Source organism: Pseudorasbora parva, chromosome 10 (genome assembly GCF_024679245.1).
Source record: "Pseudorasbora parva isolate DD20220531a chromosome 10, ASM2467924v1, whole genome shotgun sequence".
Classification (NCBI taxonomy): domain Eukaryota; kingdom Metazoa; phylum Chordata; class Actinopteri; order Cypriniformes; family Gobionidae; genus Pseudorasbora; species Pseudorasbora parva.
Window position 1 is genome coordinate 7,811,439 of NC_090181.1, and position 20,089 is coordinate 7,831,527.

Consider the following 20,089-nt stretch of genomic DNA (forward strand, 5'->3'; position numbering starts at 1 on the left):
TAGATGTGACCCCCGTTTACAGTGAATTTCAAACGCACACATGAAAAGTGACGACATCACTAAGAGCAAGCAAGTCCAAATGACCGTTTTTTGGTGGCTACTGGTTTGGTTCTAACAATAATTTATTGTTTTGTTTCCAGCTGGTATTAATGAGAACTCTGTGGACTATCTACATAATATGTAATCTGGAAACAAACTCTGTTGAGGTCACACAACAGAGTAAAAACTGAACACACTGGAGAGCTGATTTATAGTAAAAAACTGAAGTTATTCTATTAATTGTAATTTAAGTCATTCTAACTGAAAGTGACACTGACACAGATCTTTCAGGTTTAACACTCTAAGGGCCAGATTTCAGCCTGATTTCTCAATTCTAGTCAGATTATGAGTCTGAAACTGCTCCACTGGGCTGTGATTATGGGGCGTGTTTCAACCGAACCAGGAAAGACATCAATTGGATAGACCTACAACCAATCAGAGCAACGAAGCGACGCATAATGTTAGTTGTCAAATGTCAACAGAACTCAACTACACTGTTGCCAAGTCTGCGGTTTTCCCCCAGGTTGTTTTCCATGTCTGCGGGTTGAAGCGACCTCAATTATGATATAGACACAGGAATGCGAGTTTTAGCAGGCAACCATGCCAAAATAACACATTTTACCCCCCAAAACGCCATTTTTTACGGTGATGTAAAAAAAAAGAATTTAAGGGAAATAGTGAAGGTGAATGAATATACGAACAAGCTCTCCGTTTAGGATTTGAACAAATTCAGCCAGGCTCCTTTGATGAAGTGGATGATTATGTTACTTTTTATCATCTGTCCATCATCATCTAAAGCCCTGACAATTTCATTGGTCTGAACACATTTCTGTAATGTAACAGTTTCTGTTCAGGCATACTCACTCCTCTATGGATCAAGTCCAGGCCGAACTGCCCGAGCTCAAACGTTGTGGGCGGGGCTAAGTTCGGCTGGCAACCAGGCTAGCCAGATTTACTAAATATTTGCAAATTAGCATGAGAGCGCAATTCCAAGACTTCTGCTTGTGATCTATTGACCCAAGTTACAGAACACAGACGCAACGGGATTATTTCCATAATGACCAACACAATCTACCAATAGCAGTGCAACTTAGCATCAGGTTTAGGACACGCTTTTTTGGGCGGTAAATATTGCCGCAAATACATATAAATTGGCGAGCATAAACCTTAGTAAATCAACTATTATGATTAATTTAAATACTCTCCTCCTATAAATTTTGCATCTGAGGGTGTACTCACAGTCGACGATGCCCGAATGTGTTTGACCCTTAAAGTCTGGTTCATTTGACTAGTGTGATCGTTCCGTACCGTGCCCGGGGCGAGGTTCGTTTAGCTATCCCTGGCCCGCTTGGAAAAGCCAGAGCACGGTTCAGTTGGGCTCGGGCGAGGTACGCATGTATTATGATCTCTACGCTACATCTACATGCTACTGTCATTATTCTCCCCTTATTGATGAACATGAATTGTCGTTTGACAATTACGCTCGGACTTGGTACAAGGCAACCGTGCCTAGTGGGAGTACACCCTGAAAGGGAAACTCCTGCAACTGCATATGCAATAAGCCGCAAAAATCCTTGTCCACTAGCCTAGAAATCTAGACGCACCCTAGCGGCAGCAAATCTAATCTGCCCGCGAGTGTCGTCTAGCAACTCTCAATACCCTTCTGAGCTGTAAACACCAAACTCTGGTCGGGCCAATCACATCGTGTATAGAGTCGGTGGGCGGGGCCATAATGACGATGGCCGAGTAGCGTTTGCGTGCTTCTAGTAAACACAGAAACTGGCAAACGGCGGTCTTTCAAATTAGCTTTGACCACAACTCTGGAAGACTCGGAGTTAAGCTTTTCTTTGAGAAAAGAACAAAGAACGGCACTTAAGTCATTCTTAAAAAGGGAAGATGTGTTCAGAGTTTTGCCGACCGGATACGGCGAATGTTTAATCTGTCAGCGAGCTCTGTTTCACCTTCGTTGCTCTGGTTGGTGTAGCGCTATCCTATCGCGTGCAGAGGGAGTTTTAAAGACAACCGTTTATCCGCCCCTCAGATTGAGCTGTCAATGTGAGTTTCCAGACCAAACATCTTGATGTGGGTCTGGCTTGTCAGGCTACTTGTCCACACCTTTTCAGCGCAAATTCTTTACTGTTTGTTTTTAGAAATCCTGACAGTAGTTTTTTTAAATGACTAAAGAGGGTTTGTGCAGGCTGTTAGTAAATCTAACCCTAATAAAGCTGCTTGCTTTAAAGCAATATATTGTATAAAGTGCTATATAACTAAATCTGACATGACGTGATTGGACTGCCGAATTAAAGAGCTGATGCAAGCATATCAACGTCATTTTTTCTTTTTTTTATGAGCAAAGTGGTCAAGTATTTCAAACTTATTTTTACCCTTTATCAAAAAACAAAAAATACTTTTGCTTTGAGTAAATCGGGGACTCAAGCCTGTGATGATCTTCAATAGTTTCAATTGTGGTCATTTGCTGAAACACGGTTGGTAGATGTTTTGCTGGCAAGGTTTTTGCTGTCTCATTGTGTAAGGAAAGCTTTCCAGGCCTTGGCTTTGTTGAATGTTCAAATGTTAACATTTGCATACTTAGCCAAAACCAATGAGAACAATTTGGGCTTTACTATCAAAACAGTCTCTGTCTAATGAAAACAAGCTAACCACACTTTCCGCTTTCAAAAGTAAACTTAATAGAAAAAGAGACAGAAATCACTGGCTGATGCGGAGAAGCTTGTCCATGCCTTTATCTCCTCCAGGCTGGACTACTGCAATGCGCTCCTTATTGGCATCCCTAGCAAAAATCTCCAGAGGCTGCAGTGTATTCAGAACAGCGCTGCTAGGATCCTCATGAGGGTGCGCAAATACGACCATATCACCCCCATTCTAAAATCACTCCACTGGCTTCCTGTGTCGTTCAGGATCGAGTACAAGATCTCTCTCCTTACCCACCAGTGCATCCATGGTGATGCTCCCTCCTATCTCAAGGAACTCCTCACCACACAAACAGCCACTCGTAACCTCCGCTCTGTTTCGCTGTATCGCCTCAAAACTCCCACAGCCAATCTCCGTACTATGGGGGATCGGGCCTTCTGCTCTGCAGCCCCCAGTCTGTGGAATGCTCTCCCTGACCACCTGCGGACTCCACAGACTATAGATACTTTTAAGCGTGGTCTTAAAACCCACCTTTTTAGCAGAGCTTTTAATTGACTTTTAATTGACTTGCTACTTGTTTAATTTATTTTATTTTATTTTTCGGTTTTATTTATTTATTGTTGTTGATTGTTTTGTTTTTGTTTTTAAATTCTGTAGCACTTTGAGATTTTGTTTAATATAAAGTGCATTATAAATAAAATTTATTATTATTATTATTATTATTAAATATTTTGTGTTTAGCACTTTTCAGTGCAAAACACCAGCTCAATCTCCAAGGAATTAGGACTGGAGACTCAGCCAGTAAGATTATCAACACGCCCTGACCATTTCATTCACATTTTCAGTTCATCTGTCCACTGTAATAAGCACACAACTGCATACCCAACACATATACTTCTCCAGAAAACTACTACTAAACATTCTACTTATAAAGTCAGACCTAAGATGAACGCAGAGGTTGTTCAGGCTTGGTATATGCCAGAGATTTCAGCTTTATTTTTAGACAGCGGCAACCGCTAAGAAAATATGCTATTTACACTAAGTGAAAATAGCAACAAATGCTCAAGTGAAAATGGTGTAAATATCATCTATCGCTAAGAAAATATGCTATTTTCACTTGAGCATCTATTGCTCTTTTCACTTGGTGTAAATATCATCTATCACTAAGAAAATATGCTAAGTGCAAATAGCGGTAGATGCTATTTACAACAGTAAAAGTAGCAGTTCTTTGCAATGTGTAAATAGCCTAATTAGATAGGACAATAAAAGCCTAAATTGTACTTCCGCCTACGTCTTGTCTGACGTTTTCGAGGTGATTGCGTAAACACAGGCACATCGCAGAGCAGCACAAGATGAGCAATTTAAGTTAAAAAGTAAATAAATGACTGATTGTTTCGCTAGATAAGACCCTATAGCTCATTACTTTGACACAGCATTGATTTGGACCTTCAACCTGTTGGTTGCAATTGAAAGCCATTATGTGAAGAAAAAAACGAATAATTTATTTTCGACTGAAGAAAGAAAGACATTAACATCTTGGATGAGATGTGTGTAAATTAAAATGTTCATTTTGAATTGAACTCATTTGGGGGGTTTTTTGTGTTTATTTTGCTTGTCAAAAAAGAATTCTCACGGCAACCAAACTCCATTAGATAAACATTGATCAACAGAGCTAGCATTTGTGTAGCATATGTAGTTAACAAGAGGGACATTTTTTGTTTTTATTATTTGTCGGTTTCATTATTATGCAATATAGGAAGTGAGTCATTTATGGATTTTATTAGCTTAAAGGACAACTCCGGTGAGAAATGAACCTTGGGGTAATTAACAGATGGTTACAGAGTAGATCGTTCTCTGGGATGCGTTTTCATGGAAATCGAATGTAAAGAGTTTTATCTTTAAAAACAGATTAGCTTATAACACTAGTCTATGGGGCACAGAGTAGTGAAATTAAATCGCTAGTTAATACCACTAACAAGGCTCAAAATAGCCTCACACTAACACGGTAGCATAATGAGGGTCCCTACATGCAAACCGAAGCATTGAGAACTTTGTAAGAGTACAAACAGTTTAATAAGAAGATACTTTATAAACATAGTGCAATACGCGTTCACGGACAGGCGCCATCTTGGAAAACAGTCTCGACTCATCGAGCCATGAGCGCTGTTCTAAGTGATGAACTGTGACTTGGAATCTCATATGGTTCGTTGTTTCCAGAAGAAAACACTGAACGTGACAGAGAAAATAAATAAATAAAAATAAAAATGTCCATGTTATTACATTTCACAAACTTAATTCCTATCGACCAGCTCACTTAGAACAGCGCTCGTAGATCGATTCATCGAGACTGTTTTCCAAGATGGTGCCTGTCCGTGAACGCGTAAGGCACTATGTTTATAAAGTATCTTCTTATTAAACTGTTTGTACTCTTACAAAGTTCTCAATGCTTCGGTTTGCATGTAGGGACCCTCATTATGCTACTGTGTTAGTGTGAGGCTATTTTGAGCCTTGTTAGTGGTATTAACTAGCGATTTAATTTTACCACCCTGTGTCTACCCTGTGCTCCATAGACTAGTGTTATAAGCTAATCTGTTTTTAGAGATAAAACTCTTAACATTCGATTTTCAAGAAAACGCATCCCAGAGAACGATCTACTCGGTAACCATCTGTTAATTACCCCTAGGTTCATTTCTCACCGGAGTTGTCCTTTAAAATAGAAGATTTTTTGACAACCAAGTTTTTAACTTCAACCAAAGTTGTACTGAGCTCAGTTACAGGTAATCTTTACTGAACCATTTTCTGAAATGCCCATGGACAAAATGAACTGGAAAAATAGTGGTGGACTTAATGAGACACAGAAAAAGTGGGCGGTCACTGTTTGTCATTTCACACATTAGATTAATATCTGATATTGAATTGTTCTGAGGAGATCCACTTACCTGCACAACATCTATCCCTCTTTTCCTGAAAGAAACAACAAACAAAATACAATTAGTTATTTTGCCCATGCCACAGGTTGACAAAAAAAAAAAAAGAATGTTAACTTCCAACTATCCAAGCTATAATCATAACAGATTAGATTTTGACATGAAAATGAAACCTGGATAAAAATATCTGTTGCCTAGCAACAGAGTTGAGATCAGAGAAAACCTGACTGGCTGTAGGAAGAGAATCAACACCACTGAAGTCAGAGCATCAAACTGCCCGTGCTGTTAGAAAGCTCTACATTTAGACAGCGCACAACAAGGAATGACAAATGTTAGAATTTACCCAGTGTTTCCGTAAAACAACAGGACAAGCTGACACACAAGAATCGGTTTGCTCTATTTTATGAGCGGTTATAGGTTGCACTAAAGTTTGTAAAGCTAAATACATATTTTACTTATGCTTTGTAGTGTGATCCTGAAATTGGATCCTGATAGATCCGCAAAGCATGCTGGTGGGGAAGCCCTTCGGATGATTTTAAGGTTTTATTTATGTCAACATGAAACAAAAGTTGCGATAGTCTTTCCTTCCCTACTGTGACATATATCCAAGTGAAACTGCTTCTCAAACAAAGAAAAAAAAAACATAGGACGGGACTTGATTTTGTCCATTGGGAATTGATTGGATTGTTGGATTTCTATTGGTTGATGTGATGTGAATATGAATTGTCAATTTTGATTTCATTGTGACTGAGAATCCAAGCAAACATTTTCTCTTCTTGTGTCAGATTATTCCACACCAATGTAAAAATAATCATGAAGTGTATGAGCTATTTATTATTCTGTCAGAAAACACCATGAGTGGGTTTGTCCGAGTTATTTTAAGTTTCAGTGAGACATAACTTTTCTGTCTGGGTTAATTCATTATGGGATTAAAAAAAATATGGATATGGAAACTGGAAAAACATTTAGCTATCTCATTCCAACTACCAACTGCGTCTGTCAGAGTGAACAGACGAAGCATGCCTCAACTCCTCCTGAATGCGGAGTATGTTGTCAGTATTAGATAAATCATCAAAATGTGTGCCAGAAGGTGGGAAATAATGACATCCGTTGTGAAAGGAAAGTAATTCAAAGGAAATGATTGATTGTAAAAATCAGAGGTCCTTGACCAATGTAATCTGAAAGCACTCAAATGTCAACAGTCCATCAGAAACCAACCAGAACGGGGTTTCTCAGCGGCATTGTGAGCAAAGCGATCATAGAGACCATGGGTGTCAATGACGATCATTTTGAGTTCTGTTCTGAGAGAAAAAATCCTGAAGTGAAACTTCCTGAATGAAATTACGGTTTGTATTACATTGTATTCTGTCATAGTACTGAACAAACAGGAAAACGTCTGTAGTCTCACATTTGACCTTTTTTGTTTGCATGTACAGCTAACGTCTGCCTGGAACACTAAATTCTTAAATTACTAAATTCTGTGAGTGTGAAACGTTCGTTTACCCGGGGGCTAAAAGCAGTGTTTAAAAACGACAATAACCCAGGGTTTAAAGGGTTAGTTCACCCATAAATGAAATTTATGTCATTAATGACTCACCCTAATGTCGTTCCACACCTGTAAGACCTCCGTTCATCTTCAGAACACAGTTTAAGATATTTTATATTTAGTCAGAGAGATTCTGTTTCACCATAGATAACTTATGCACACTATACTGTCCCTTTCCAGAAGCACCAGAAAGGGAATAAAAACATCCTCACAGTAGTCCATATGTGACATCTGTGGGTTAATTAGAATCTCTTTAAGCATCGAAAATACCTTGTGGTCCAAAAATAACAAACACTACGACATTTTTTTATTCAGCATTGTCTTCTCTTCCGGGTTTGTTTCCAAACCTCAAATAAAGGTTAATACGGTTATGAATCAGCGTATTGATTCATGATTTGGATCGCCAATGTCACTTGATTTCAGCAGTTTGACACGCGACCCGAATCATGAATCAATACCCTGATTCATAACCATTTGAATCTTTGTTTGAGGATTCAAAACAAACCTTGAAGAGAAGACAATGCTGAATAAAGTCGTAGTTTTTGTTATTTTTGGACCAAAATGTATTTTCGATGCTTCAAGAAATTCTAATTAACTAACTAAGTCATTAATGACATAAATTTCATTTTTGCATGAACTTTAAGTGCCGTATAAAAAAAGCCCTGCCAACCACAGAGGCATCTAAGGGTTTGTTCACTCTTGTAGTTTGGTTCACCTGGTTTGCTTGGTCTGGACCCAAAAAAAATAATTCAGGTCCTGGTCCGCTTTCCATCCAGCTTGTCATTTTTAATCAGCAAACCTAAAGATACCAAGTTCGTTTGGAAACGGACCGAGACCCATCTTTTCAGCGGTCATGGTCCGCTGATTTGGTGCGCAGCCTGGTTCAGAGATGGCAGTGTTCACACTTATTCAAATGAAGCGCACTAACAGAGCAATCGCACCAGAGTTTGTTTTAATCAAGCCAAACATACCAAGTGTGAACACACCCTAAGGGAATACAGAAAAGGAAATTGTAATTATGTAATAATTATGACAGCTGACATTCTCTGCTTTGATTGAGTCAGGATATCTACCATTCTTTAAAAAAATATTGGGCTGAAGTTATCCAGGAGAAAGAGTGGTATTGTGTAAAAAGAGACGGAGTTCTGGACTGAGCTGGGTCACAGTGACAGATCAGGGCCGCTGGATTCAGAGATACGGATAAACGCAAGTGTGGCTCAGATTTCATTGGGCTCATTCTATTATCTAAGTGAAGCAGAATATCGGATAGAGAAAACAAAACATGTTGAGCACAATCACTTTTATTATGACTGAGTTACGAAAGAGGGTAGAGGAAACAGTCCAATAGAACTACGTGTAGATACCAGAAGATGAAAGACATTTTCTTGTTAACCTTGGAGGGTTTAATTTTGATTTTCTCAACTTTTGACCGCAGCAACAAAAGTAGAGCTGAACGATAACGGTAATAAAATATGACAAGAACTCATAAACTGTGGGTCAGATAACTTTGCTAGAAAGGTAGGCTATGTAATGGATTACAATCAACCAATCAGCTGATAAATTTAGGTTCACAATTAGACAATACCAATTTAGTTCAACCAGTGACCAAGCAATGCTTCATTTTGTTCAGTCTGTGGCGTAAAAGTTCACATTAGCAAATAAAGAAAAAGGTCAAAGTGTCTGAATAATTTTGATCCCAAATTTTTTCAATTTTACTGGTAGTCACTGTATGAAGAATTTGGCGGTATGTCAGAGTTTACTTTATTTTGCTATCTTCACTTACATAAATGAACTAGTGTCCTGCACCCACTAGTAAAAAATACATCTGGTGTCTGAATAATATTACATATAACACAATTTTTCTAAATGTGAGGGGGGAAAAATATAAATAATCTAATGAGCATAAAGCAAAGACCAAACACGGCCTTGTGTGCGACTCAAAGATAACATCCATGCTTAAGAGAACACATTCATTTCACAAGCCTGTGACTGGTACACATGTGGTTAGTTACACACGCGACTGCACCAACCGAGATGCCTCCGACGACTTCCGTAAAATTATGATGACATACGCAAGGCAATATTGCACCTGAACTTCAGCAGTTTTAGTGGGCCTGCTCTGAAAGATTATTGAAAGTCAGGAGTACATAAAACACATCTATCAATCCTTTATCAAGCTTGTTCAGTATTAAACCAAATCTATTTGACAAGATTAATAAACATTCTGTGACATGTTCGAGCAAGACGAGAAGGGGGTTGGAAATGCTGACCTCATTTCTTCGAGAGCACAATCGTGACCTCTCTAGACCTCTGTTTATCTCTGCAGCTGCAAGCGAGGACTGCTTATAACCTCTGCAGGGAATATCACAAGCATTTGCCGTCTGGGACAGGACACACACACGCACATGTTGGCGGGCAAAATCCTTGTGGTTACCAAAAACACAAACCGCTTTTGGTCATACTCGTCTGTTGTTGCTATGCCTCACTTGTTGCCCTGGCTACAAACAAACTGGAACAGTTGCTTGTTTAGTGTGTAGCCCACAATTAATTGTAAAATGAGGCAGAAAGAGCGAGCTTGTGCAGACATTCATAATACTACAAATCATGCAGATTGCTTAGAGAGGGGTATGTTGATACCCGTCTTCATGATCAGATGACTTCTCGCCTGTCAGACAAAAATGGATGAAAAAAATTCATCCAAATGTATGCATCGAATACAAATACATCGATTTGTGTGGAAGGTGTGAAAGCATAGCAGTGTTTATGTTCTTTAATCCACCGTCATGCTTCACACAAAACAAAACTTAAAAAAAACAAAAACTATACTTCAATATTTTGTGGGATTTTATCGGTAATGATAATTCGATGACATTTTGCAGAGTGTGTTTGTGAGTGTTGGTGTTTTTGGCTGGTGTAGGACTGCCGTGTACAGCTAAAGTTTTTGATATTTTTCATATTCTGTGTGGTGGATGAGAGAAATTATTTTGATTTGTGGCTTGATTTGTGGCTACCACCAGACCAAACTTTTAAATTGAACATTGGTCTGGGAAGCTTGCTTTGTAATTTTCAGCACAAGAGGCACGATCAACTGGCATAATTCAAATGTCTCTGTACGCAATTGGATAGTCCTTTAATCAATCAGACCGCAAGAGGTGTGATCATCGGGCATCGATCATCGATTGCTTTTCTACCCGTTGTAGTGTTAAACCCACCAATAGCGCGCCAGGTGGATAACCCAGTCTGTGATTGGTTCCCGCAAAAGTGTAACAGAAGCAGTAATGTACAGGTTTCCAGACTGAGTTGCCGGGTGAAATCAAATCATCAAATCCTTAGCAATGCATGTTACTACTAATTTTTGATACATTACAGTAGAAAAATGTATATTAATGGAACAATATTTAATTCATATCCTGATGATTTTTGGCAAAAAGAAAAATCAATCATTTTCACACATAAAATGTATTGTTGGCTATTGCCACAACTATCATGTGTGACTTATGACTCCAGGGTCACAAATGTATTACTAATAAATGCTTTTAACTCACATTTTTCTTTTTCTTTTGTATTTTACGAGAAAAATGTTTGAATAAATGTTGAAAGATTAATGGCAGAAGTTATGATTATCATTTAGTGGTAGCTTAACTAAGTGATTAATCAAATTATAAGAACATGATTTGATTAATATTAAAAACAATCGACAGATAATTTATGGAATACTTCATGGATCTTTAGAGAGACTAAAGATCTAGAATAGCGCTCATAGAAGACTAGCGGCACAACGTGATGTAAAACATTGCTAAAACAACAAGCCAGTGCTAGAGAAAGCCTGTCCTGGAGAATAATGCAGTAATTTGAAAGGTGTGACAGGAGTTAGAACAGCTGAATAGATCTTCCCCTAACTCAGATTGACTCCAGGCAGCTCAAGTAATTTGGTTGAAGAGGTTACAAAAGGATTAACATTTTAATCCACAAAACATTTTTAATCTGTGCTAGTGTGATTGACATGCTCAGAGAGTCACTAATATATTCAAGTGACATTCAGACTTGCAGTAATTTGAACGTGAATGTCCTCGAGTGACCCAGCCAGAGGCCGGACTTGAACCCATTCAAACATCTCTGGAGAGACCTGAAAACATCCACCAACAGCCCCATAACTAAAACACGAGACCTCCAGAGAAAAAATGGCAGAGAAAACTCAAATCCAGGGGCTCAGTTGAACCAGCTGTGCGTCATAGGAGTGAGAATCTCTAAGCACCACACGATTCGATACGATTATGATTCAGAGGATTGCGGTGCGATGATATAACATGTTTTCACAGAGCATATCCTGTGCAATGAAGCGTACAATTGCTGCGTGTCAGTAAAGTATGTCTCTGCTCCATCTCTGAAAGCCCTGTTTGAGTCGCTTTTAACACGCGTCAAACATCTTCACAAACTTGTAATGCTAAGCAAAACAAAGTCACTTCATAATAACGTCAGTCGCGTGTTTGAAATATGTGGCTTCTTATCATAGAATGAGGCAGAATATATATTATTTTATTAGGCTATGTCAATTAGAATTGAATTATAAACATACTTTATTATTATAAAAAAACCAGAGAACACTTGAAGAACTCAAATACACCATATATTGCGGCAGTCGTGCGTTTATTGTCTTCATGTCATCAGTCAAATTGTTTCTATATTTTTATTCAGCTACATTTAGCTGAATTAGGGATTTCCTGGAACATCATATTTTATTACTTCTGTGAGACATATTTGGAGTTTCTGCTCGAGGGCGCCCCCTGGCTTCCAGTAGGAATGAAACAGACGTGTGTTTAGCGCACGTCATCCTTTTTTTTTTTTTTTTTAACGCTTCTATCTAAAGAAATGTAAATGACACTACACAAGATTTTTTTTACACAGTAGATGCACTGTTTGGCTTTAAAATAAATAAATAAATAAAAGTATTGTAAATTTCTCCATCAATGGAATAAAGTCCAACCGAAATTTCATTTTTGAGTGTCCTGTCCCTTAGAAAGTGCTAATGTGTAACACACAAAAACACATCCCTTTGTTCACTGGCTGACAGAGTTGACCGCTTACACTGATCACATTGTTGTATTCCCTCGGTCCTTCACTTTCTCCAACTCAGCCACACAATTCCTCACACACAGTCACAGCCAGTAAGGAAATCCGATGCAACGCTGGCTTCACACATTACACAATTGCTCATTCAGCTGGAGACAGAGACAGTGGGGCACAACGAGCAAAGCAAAAAAAGAGAGACCACCACCCCCACACACAATCTTTCACTACACCACACATTTACGACACACACAAAGTGCCGTGTGTAATATTAACCCTTTGCCGGTCCAGCAAATCGGTTTGCTCAGGTTACACAACCCACACAAACACAGCACCCAAGTGCATCGGCCAAGTGCTTTGCTATGCCAACTCTCACTCATTCTCTCTCTCTCTCTCTGAATGCTGGGTAATAATCCAGGGGCCCTTCAATGATGAGTAAGCCAATCTGTCCGACTGCAAAGTCATAGAGAACAGAAGTGCTGGCACAGTGTTAAAAAACAGCCAGGCCAAGATTGATCACGTACACGCACCATGTAAAATCATTCAAGGGTTTCATAGTCTGGAGATGCTTTAGCCAAAAAACAGTCAGAGCAGAACAAAACACAGGCTTGAGGGAAAACACTGCAAATGTTTTACAGCACGCTCTGTTTAAAACAGGCAAATTGCCCTTTTGACATTGTGCATTGTGAGCTGAACGAAATAGATGACTCTTTATGCAAATTAGAGCCGCACGATTAATCGTTAAAAGATTGCGGTCTCATCCACAAGATCTCATTCCTAAATGACAACGATTCGCCTGTTTCTATTGTCTGGCTATCACTACACTAGGGATGGGACGATACACTTAAACTCACGATACGATGCACCTCGATATGCCAGGGTTACGATACGATACGTCACGATACGATATCAAAAAAAAAAAATTTCTTTCCAAATCTGTGATTTTTTTTTTTTTACCACCTAAGTAATGTACTTAAATGAAAGGTAGGATTTTTCTCTTTTTTTGCATTTTGGTTCTATGTTGTTTTTTTTTTAAAAAGGAGAATTTTTAGAAGTCCGCGACCACATCTTAAACAGAGGTGTATGGACAAATATGCATGCTTTATACAAATGTACATTTATTATTAGTGAAACCATACTTATTCAATAATAATCAATACAGCATGAAGACTAGACATATCAAAGGTCATAGATATGTTTATCTAAGAAATTGTTCATGTCTCTTAAGCCTAAACTTAAAAATAATGAGTAAGTAGTGATTTCTCTCATTTTAACAATATAAAGGGAGTTTTTACACTGGCAGTTTAATTCAGAACAGGGCAAAGTTCGTATGAAAAATTGTTAATGTGTACCAGTGAGCGAACCAGAACCACACCATACCTGGAGGAGGTCTATTTTACACGAGGAGGAATATAGTGCGGCCCCTTTAAGAGATCCGCTTTCCCTGTTGAACTGCCAGTATTTTGCGTGTGCGCGCCGAACTGGTCCGCGATTCACGTGGACAGTGTGGAGAACACGGACGACTCGGGAGCGCGCTTGTTCAGGAAAGTAACCTGTGCATTCGTTTTAGCCGATTGTAATGTATTTAGCTCAATAAAACACGTGTTCTGTAAGCGGTGATGGTGTTAATGATTTACCTCAGACATGAGCGAGAGTGAACTGCAGTGCATCGCGCTCAGACGCCAGAGAATGTGCTCAGTGAAAAAACACACTTTTCTTTCTGGAGTCTGATAAAAGTTAAACAGAAAATATGGTAGCTTATGTAGGCAATAACTGCATTTTTGGTTTAGAATATTAATGCTAATGTCAACCATTTTCTTTCCTTATTAATGTTTGCTGCTGCATCGCGTCTGACTGCTCTCACTTTTTCCAACTAACGTTACGGGCTATGCCTCAGATCAAACAGAAAATGTGCGCTGCGTTTTGTTATGTCTGCCCTTTTTACGGTCTATGTGTCTGCCACACACACACACACACACATATAATACACTAAATTATTTATATACTACGCAAATCATGCAGCAGTGCCATCTATCTTTATTTCGCGATCCATTTTTTTCGACCTCGATGCGTTTCGTCACGTTTTGTATCGCGATATTTTGTCAAACGATATTTCGTCCCATCCCTACACTACACCGAGCTCAATTTAAGATTGAACATTGGTCTGGGGAGTCCGCTCTGTATTTTTTTACTGGACAAATGTGATAAATGAGCATTATTCGAATGACTCTGTACGCAATTGGATAGTCCTTCAACCAATCAGACCTCGAGAGGCAGGATCAACAGGCATCAATTCATCCTTTCTCTATATGTGATCGTTTTAAACCCGCCAATAGCACGCCCAGTGGATAAGCCAGTCTGTGATTGGTTCCCGCAAAAGTGTAACAGAAGCAGTAGAAATTAATGTACAGGTTTCCAAGACTGAGTTTCCTGGCAAAATCACGGTAGCGTTAAAAAATCATCTACGGTAGCGTTAAAAATAGACCAAATCAGCTTTTGAAAGTAACCTGGTGCTTCAACTACATCGCTACAGCAGTAGGTGGCGACCAGTGACTGTTAGAAAGTGTATTAGTAATTGAATTATTACTGATTTTTGGAAAATAATGAACTCTAATAAAATGTTTAGACTGCAGTAAATAACATTTTGTCAAAATAAATTGTGAATCTTTAATGTATCAATTTTATATTATATTCTGACCCATACATATGGCTCGGGATCCAGAATCGAAGGGATGGGGGAAAACTTCTGATGGCAAAAGATAAGAAATGCATAAGAATCTTCTTAAAGGGACAGTTCACAGAAAAATGAACATTAGACCATGATTTACTCACTATCAAATGATCCTAGGTGTATTATGACATTCTTCTTTCAGAACTGCCATTATAAAGGTTTGAAAAGCTAGGAAATTTTTAATATGACATTTTTAATATGATCTGAATATTGTATTCGTCTGAAAGAAGAATGTCATATACACCTAGGATGGCTTGAGGGTGAGTAAATCATGGGATCATTTTCATTTTTGAACTATAATTTGAACTAAAGTGAACTATCACTAAGGGCAACTCTTTAAGAAAATAGATCATTGGAGATAAAATGGCAGGCTTTAACCCTGACTGACTGTACACTAATCTAATACAGAAAACTCAATACTCCAGTTCACCTCTGGTCAATTTTAAACGATTCTTTAAATGATAAATCTATCTTTTTTTAAAAGGTTAATAGGTTAAACTAATCATTTGGTATAACAACATTAGTAACTGGTTTAGTTTAGCAATTAGTTAAACAACATTAACCATTAACAAAGTAGCAAACTGACATGGAGAGGAAAAATATTGTAGAAGCCTAGTATAATGTATATATGTAACTGGTGTTATAATATTGTATGTGTAAGAAATTTATTTGGTCAAATATTAAACATTTAACCTTTTAGGATTCAACACAAGTATTGTGGATTTTATGATGGATTCTATGATGGACTTTCCCCCCATAAATGTGTATTCTTATGATCCATTATTTTGTAGCGCTTTAAAATCGATTCCCAGTAATCATGATTAATCTGATCTAACATAAACGTTTGTAAATATATTCAACCCTCTACAATACGATTAGATGTTCACTCTGGGTGACTAAATAATATCTATCATTAGCCATTGGCTAGATTTTACTCACCAGTGTGTGTGTTAGAGGTACTAAGGAATAAGTTTAACATAGATATATTTCCACTGGCTGAAGACTCTGACTTGTTTCTCAGCTCATCTGATGACGTACTGTAAGCTCTAATGTGAAGGCAACTCGCCGTCGCTTTGCTGAGCGCATTTCTTACAAACAAACACGTGCGCAAGAGTGAGAGAGAGTCTTACATACCACGCAGAATCAACACGCTACATGTTAACAATATTCTTTTTTGTATTTTCCTGTTAAAATACCAGAGTTCAATTCACCTTTTAAGGGTTAGTTCCCCCAAAATTCTCTCATTAATTACTTAGACCGTTCATCAACACATAAATGAAGATATTAGTGTTGAAATCCGATGGCTCAGAAAGGCCTTCATTGACACCAATGTCATTTCCTCTCTCAAGACCCATAAAAGGCACTAAAGACGTCGTTACAAAGCCCATCTCACTACAGCGGCTCTACAATCATTTTATGAAGCGACGAGAGTAGATTAGATATAGAATATATATAGAGAGTATATCAGTCTAGCGACTAAACTAAAACATTAACTAGCCAATGGCGATTCTATTGCCAAGGTATGCGTAAAGGGTTGTATATTTGCATGTGTTTGCTTGAATACATATTAAGACATATACAGATACACACATTATGCCTTTACAAACCTGTATGTTAGATCAGATTAATCGCGATTAATTGATTTGACCACTTTTATTTAGTCTTTTCAGGAATGCAAAAAAATGAAATTTTGAAAGAAATTACATTTCCTACCTTTTTTCACAAGTTAGAAAACAAAACAAACGGTAGCAAGGAGGGATTTTAATCATTAGAATAATTTGTAAATCCATCTCCAAGTCTCTAGCATACATTTAATTGGCTGTTTTGTCATCCAGCAAAAAAAAAAAAAAAAAATTAAACACTGTGATTGCTAAAATAACACAACACAACACAACTTTCCTCAAAACTACTTGAGTAACCCGACCAGCCAAACATGTCAAGATTTGCTCAACCAATGTGTGAGTTTGGGACTGGGCTAGCCATTTATCCAGCCAAAGGGGAAAACAATTTAAACTTGCAATATTGATTCGTTTTGCTATATTAGTGTGGTACGAGTCATTTGCGCACTTCTTTAAAATCAGATTCACAGACCTAAACAAGTAACCATTTCTGCTTATGAGACACTTCCACAAGAAATAATGTCTTAATGTGCATCTCATGTTAACATGGCTCTCTGCTGAACAGTATTACACAACCTCAAGCAACCTTCCTGGGTCTTTCTCAACCACAGTACAAAGTCCTTCCTAACATGCACAATGAAGAAAACAATCAAGAAAAAAATACTGTCACATTTATTATTTATTATTCAAACAAATCAATCAACTGATCTGTCAAGCAGCAGAACAAAAGCAGACAGAGAACAGCTGCTTTGGATGAACCGCTGACCACAAGAACCGAGCTTTTACATGGAAACAGATCCAGGCCGATGGATCTAGTCACCTCTCACCTGCACATCTCTGCAAAGGCCAGGAAATTGAGTTTCTTCATCTTCTTCTCGCTGAGCCAATAGCCCACTCGTCTGCCTCTCAGGAAGGTCTGCATTTCAGCTGCTGATGGCCAGATGTGACAGTAGTGTCACTCCAGTGAAAACAGGAAACAGTCTTCTTATACAACCCTGTCAAACCAGAGCCAAGAGGGATTATTAATTATCAGAGCCTGAAATGATCAAACTTTTCCAAAAGCATCTAATGACTGACACAGAGCAATAAAGAGGCCGAAATGGGACAGCAAATGTCCACGGCTTTGACGCAAACCCTAATGAACTGCCTAGCTAAACTGAATTTTTGGGTATCACAAGAACTTAAGTTGGAACGCAGCATATGCAAGTTTCAGTTTCAAATCGAAACATCACAGGACGCATCAACTCTTTGCCCGCCAGCGTTCTTTAAAAAAAATTGTCAGCCACTCCCAGCATTTTCACCAAATTTTCATGGCCCCTAGAATCTTTTGTTGTACAAATATATGTGCAATATATCAAAAGAAACAACAGACCCTCTGCTTTAAAAAGTAAAATAATCATTAAAAAAAAAAAATTATTCTAGCTTTATGCATTCTATCATGCATTTTCTTAACATTCATTTATCAACAATTCAGCAACCAGACACCTCAGCTCCACCCACATCCGCCTCTTTGCCCACTTTTGGTTATCCATAAGTATATATGGATAGGGCTCCGCCCTAAGTGGGCGGAGCCATCTTGGCAGAGCGTTCTGCCAAGATGGCTCCGCGCACTTAGGGCGTCAACAATACTCATAACTACGTGTGATGTCACGGACAATAAATCCACTGTTTTATACAGTCTACGGTCTAAACATTTCACGCGTTACGCAAAAATTCTCTGGAAACTGACAAAAAGATCACATTGGTCGGTGAGTTAAGAGACAATCAATCAGTGTTGGGTAAGTTACTCTAAAAAAGTAATTAATTACTAGTTACTAATTACATCTTCAGTAGAGTAATTAGATTACTGTACAAATTACTCTCTCCTAAAAGTATTTAATTACTTACTAATTAATTTCTAAATCCTATAATCAACCTCGACCATTTAAATTATTCAAGGATAGACATGAAACGGCTCTTTTAATAAATTCAAATAAATAATATAAAACTACATATTATATATACTACATATATATTATATATCTTATTAACTGACCAGGAGGATAAAACATGCATTTTAAAGTTTAACAATTATATATATATAAATATAATTGTTCTACAGTTTAAAAACCGTATTTAGTTAAGTTACATCAGAAGTAACTGTAATTAAATTACAGAAAAAATAAGAGTAATCCCTTACTTTACTTTTTCAAGGGAAGAGTAATTAAATTACAGTAAATAATTACCTAGTAACTAGTTATACCAAACACTGCAATCAATACATCGTTTGCGGGTTGGACGGCACACCTTCACTATACTGCATCCAGTCACCTCGGGGCAATCGAGACACTTTGGCTTCCCTTTTCAGGACTCATGTGGCAAACTTGATTTAAACATTAGATTTAAAAAATGCCATGCATAACAAGGCTGGACATTCGATAAAGAACATCTGATAAATATGCGACTTTAAACTTGCTATACAAACATTCAGTTCAAAGCATCATTTAAGAGATTAAAATTATATTTTAAACAATATATATTAAAAATAAATATTACACAAAATTGATTAATCGATTAATCGCACGCCAGTTTGAACTTTCAATGCAAACATTCAAAGTGTAACGAACGAGCTTCAATTTAAAAAAAGAGGATGATGAATCACTTGCGATTTTAAACGTTTATAGAATCGAATATTCGATCCATAGCATGCGAGTCTAGGCGAAAGATTCGAACATTTGATTCATCACAGACCAGGCCAGTCGTGAATCGAACATTCGATGCTTCACACGAGAAGCGAAACTTTCCGATCGTTAGAAAGCGCATTGATGCCCACATGCTGTCCAGGAAGGGGGCGAACTAGAATTAGAAACGCAGCCTTTCTGGTTTAAGACTTACTTTCACTGTATCATTGCTTCAGAACAGAAATACAGTCGATTCTACTCATTATACATATCCTGGTCATTTTTTGAAAACATATCAAATACCATCTAGGACCCAGTAGGACTCATGAAATCCGCCATAAACATCCCATTCAGCAGCAGCGCAACCAAGCTAACAACTGCACCTACTTTCACACTCACAGTGCACATAGTCTTACTGATGGATGTCAGAAAGCTTCAACTCTTGTCTTCTCCCCGGTGGACACACAGAAAGAGCAGATGCAGCAAAGTAAATACCTGTCTAGCGCATGTTTTCGAGCTCCGATTAGATAGCGGTTAGCTAGCTGGAGGGCAGTCTGGTCTCCATGACTCGTGTTGTTTTCTGTCTGTCGCTGAGACTGAGAATTAAAGGAGCTCTGGTGATGATCAGATGGGTCGAATGCGTTCTGCTCTCAGTCCAGACACCTAGAGAGCGAGCACTGCCTCCTCCTGAGGTGGGGCTGGGCTCAGTTCAGTCCGGCTAGCGTGTGTGTGTGCTCCTCCTAAAGCATGACAGGAGGTTTGTGTAGCTCAGTGCCCCGTCGCCGCCGCTGAGGCCACTGTGTGAATGTCGCCACGAGGGGGCGCTAGCGCAACACAATCTCTTATGT

At 38.3% G+C, this 20,089-nt stretch overlaps 1 protein-coding gene across 2 annotated transcripts in view; it reads right to left on the bottom strand.

Moving 5' to 3' along the window:
* Nucleotides 1–19,990, bottom strand: part of itpk1b (inositol-tetrakisphosphate 1-kinase b) — a 50,893-nt gene extending 30,903 nt beyond the window's left edge. The window contains exons 1-3 of one of the 2 annotated variants that reach the window (XM_067454994.1): nt 19,737–19,990; nt 17,409–17,576; nt 5,631–5,655 (exon numbers count right to left, since the gene is read on the bottom strand). In XM_067454994.1, coding sequence (XP_067311095.1) covers nt 5,631–5,655; nt 17,409–17,503 — 120 coding nt within the window. In that variant the 5' untranslated portion in view covers nt 17,504–17,576; nt 19,737–19,990. Of the gene's footprint in view, nt 1–5,630; nt 5,656–17,408; nt 17,577–19,640 lie in introns of both variants that reach the window. The other variant, XM_067454995.1, reaches the window with a different exon arrangement.
* Nucleotides 19,991–20,089: the final 99 nt, after the last annotated feature.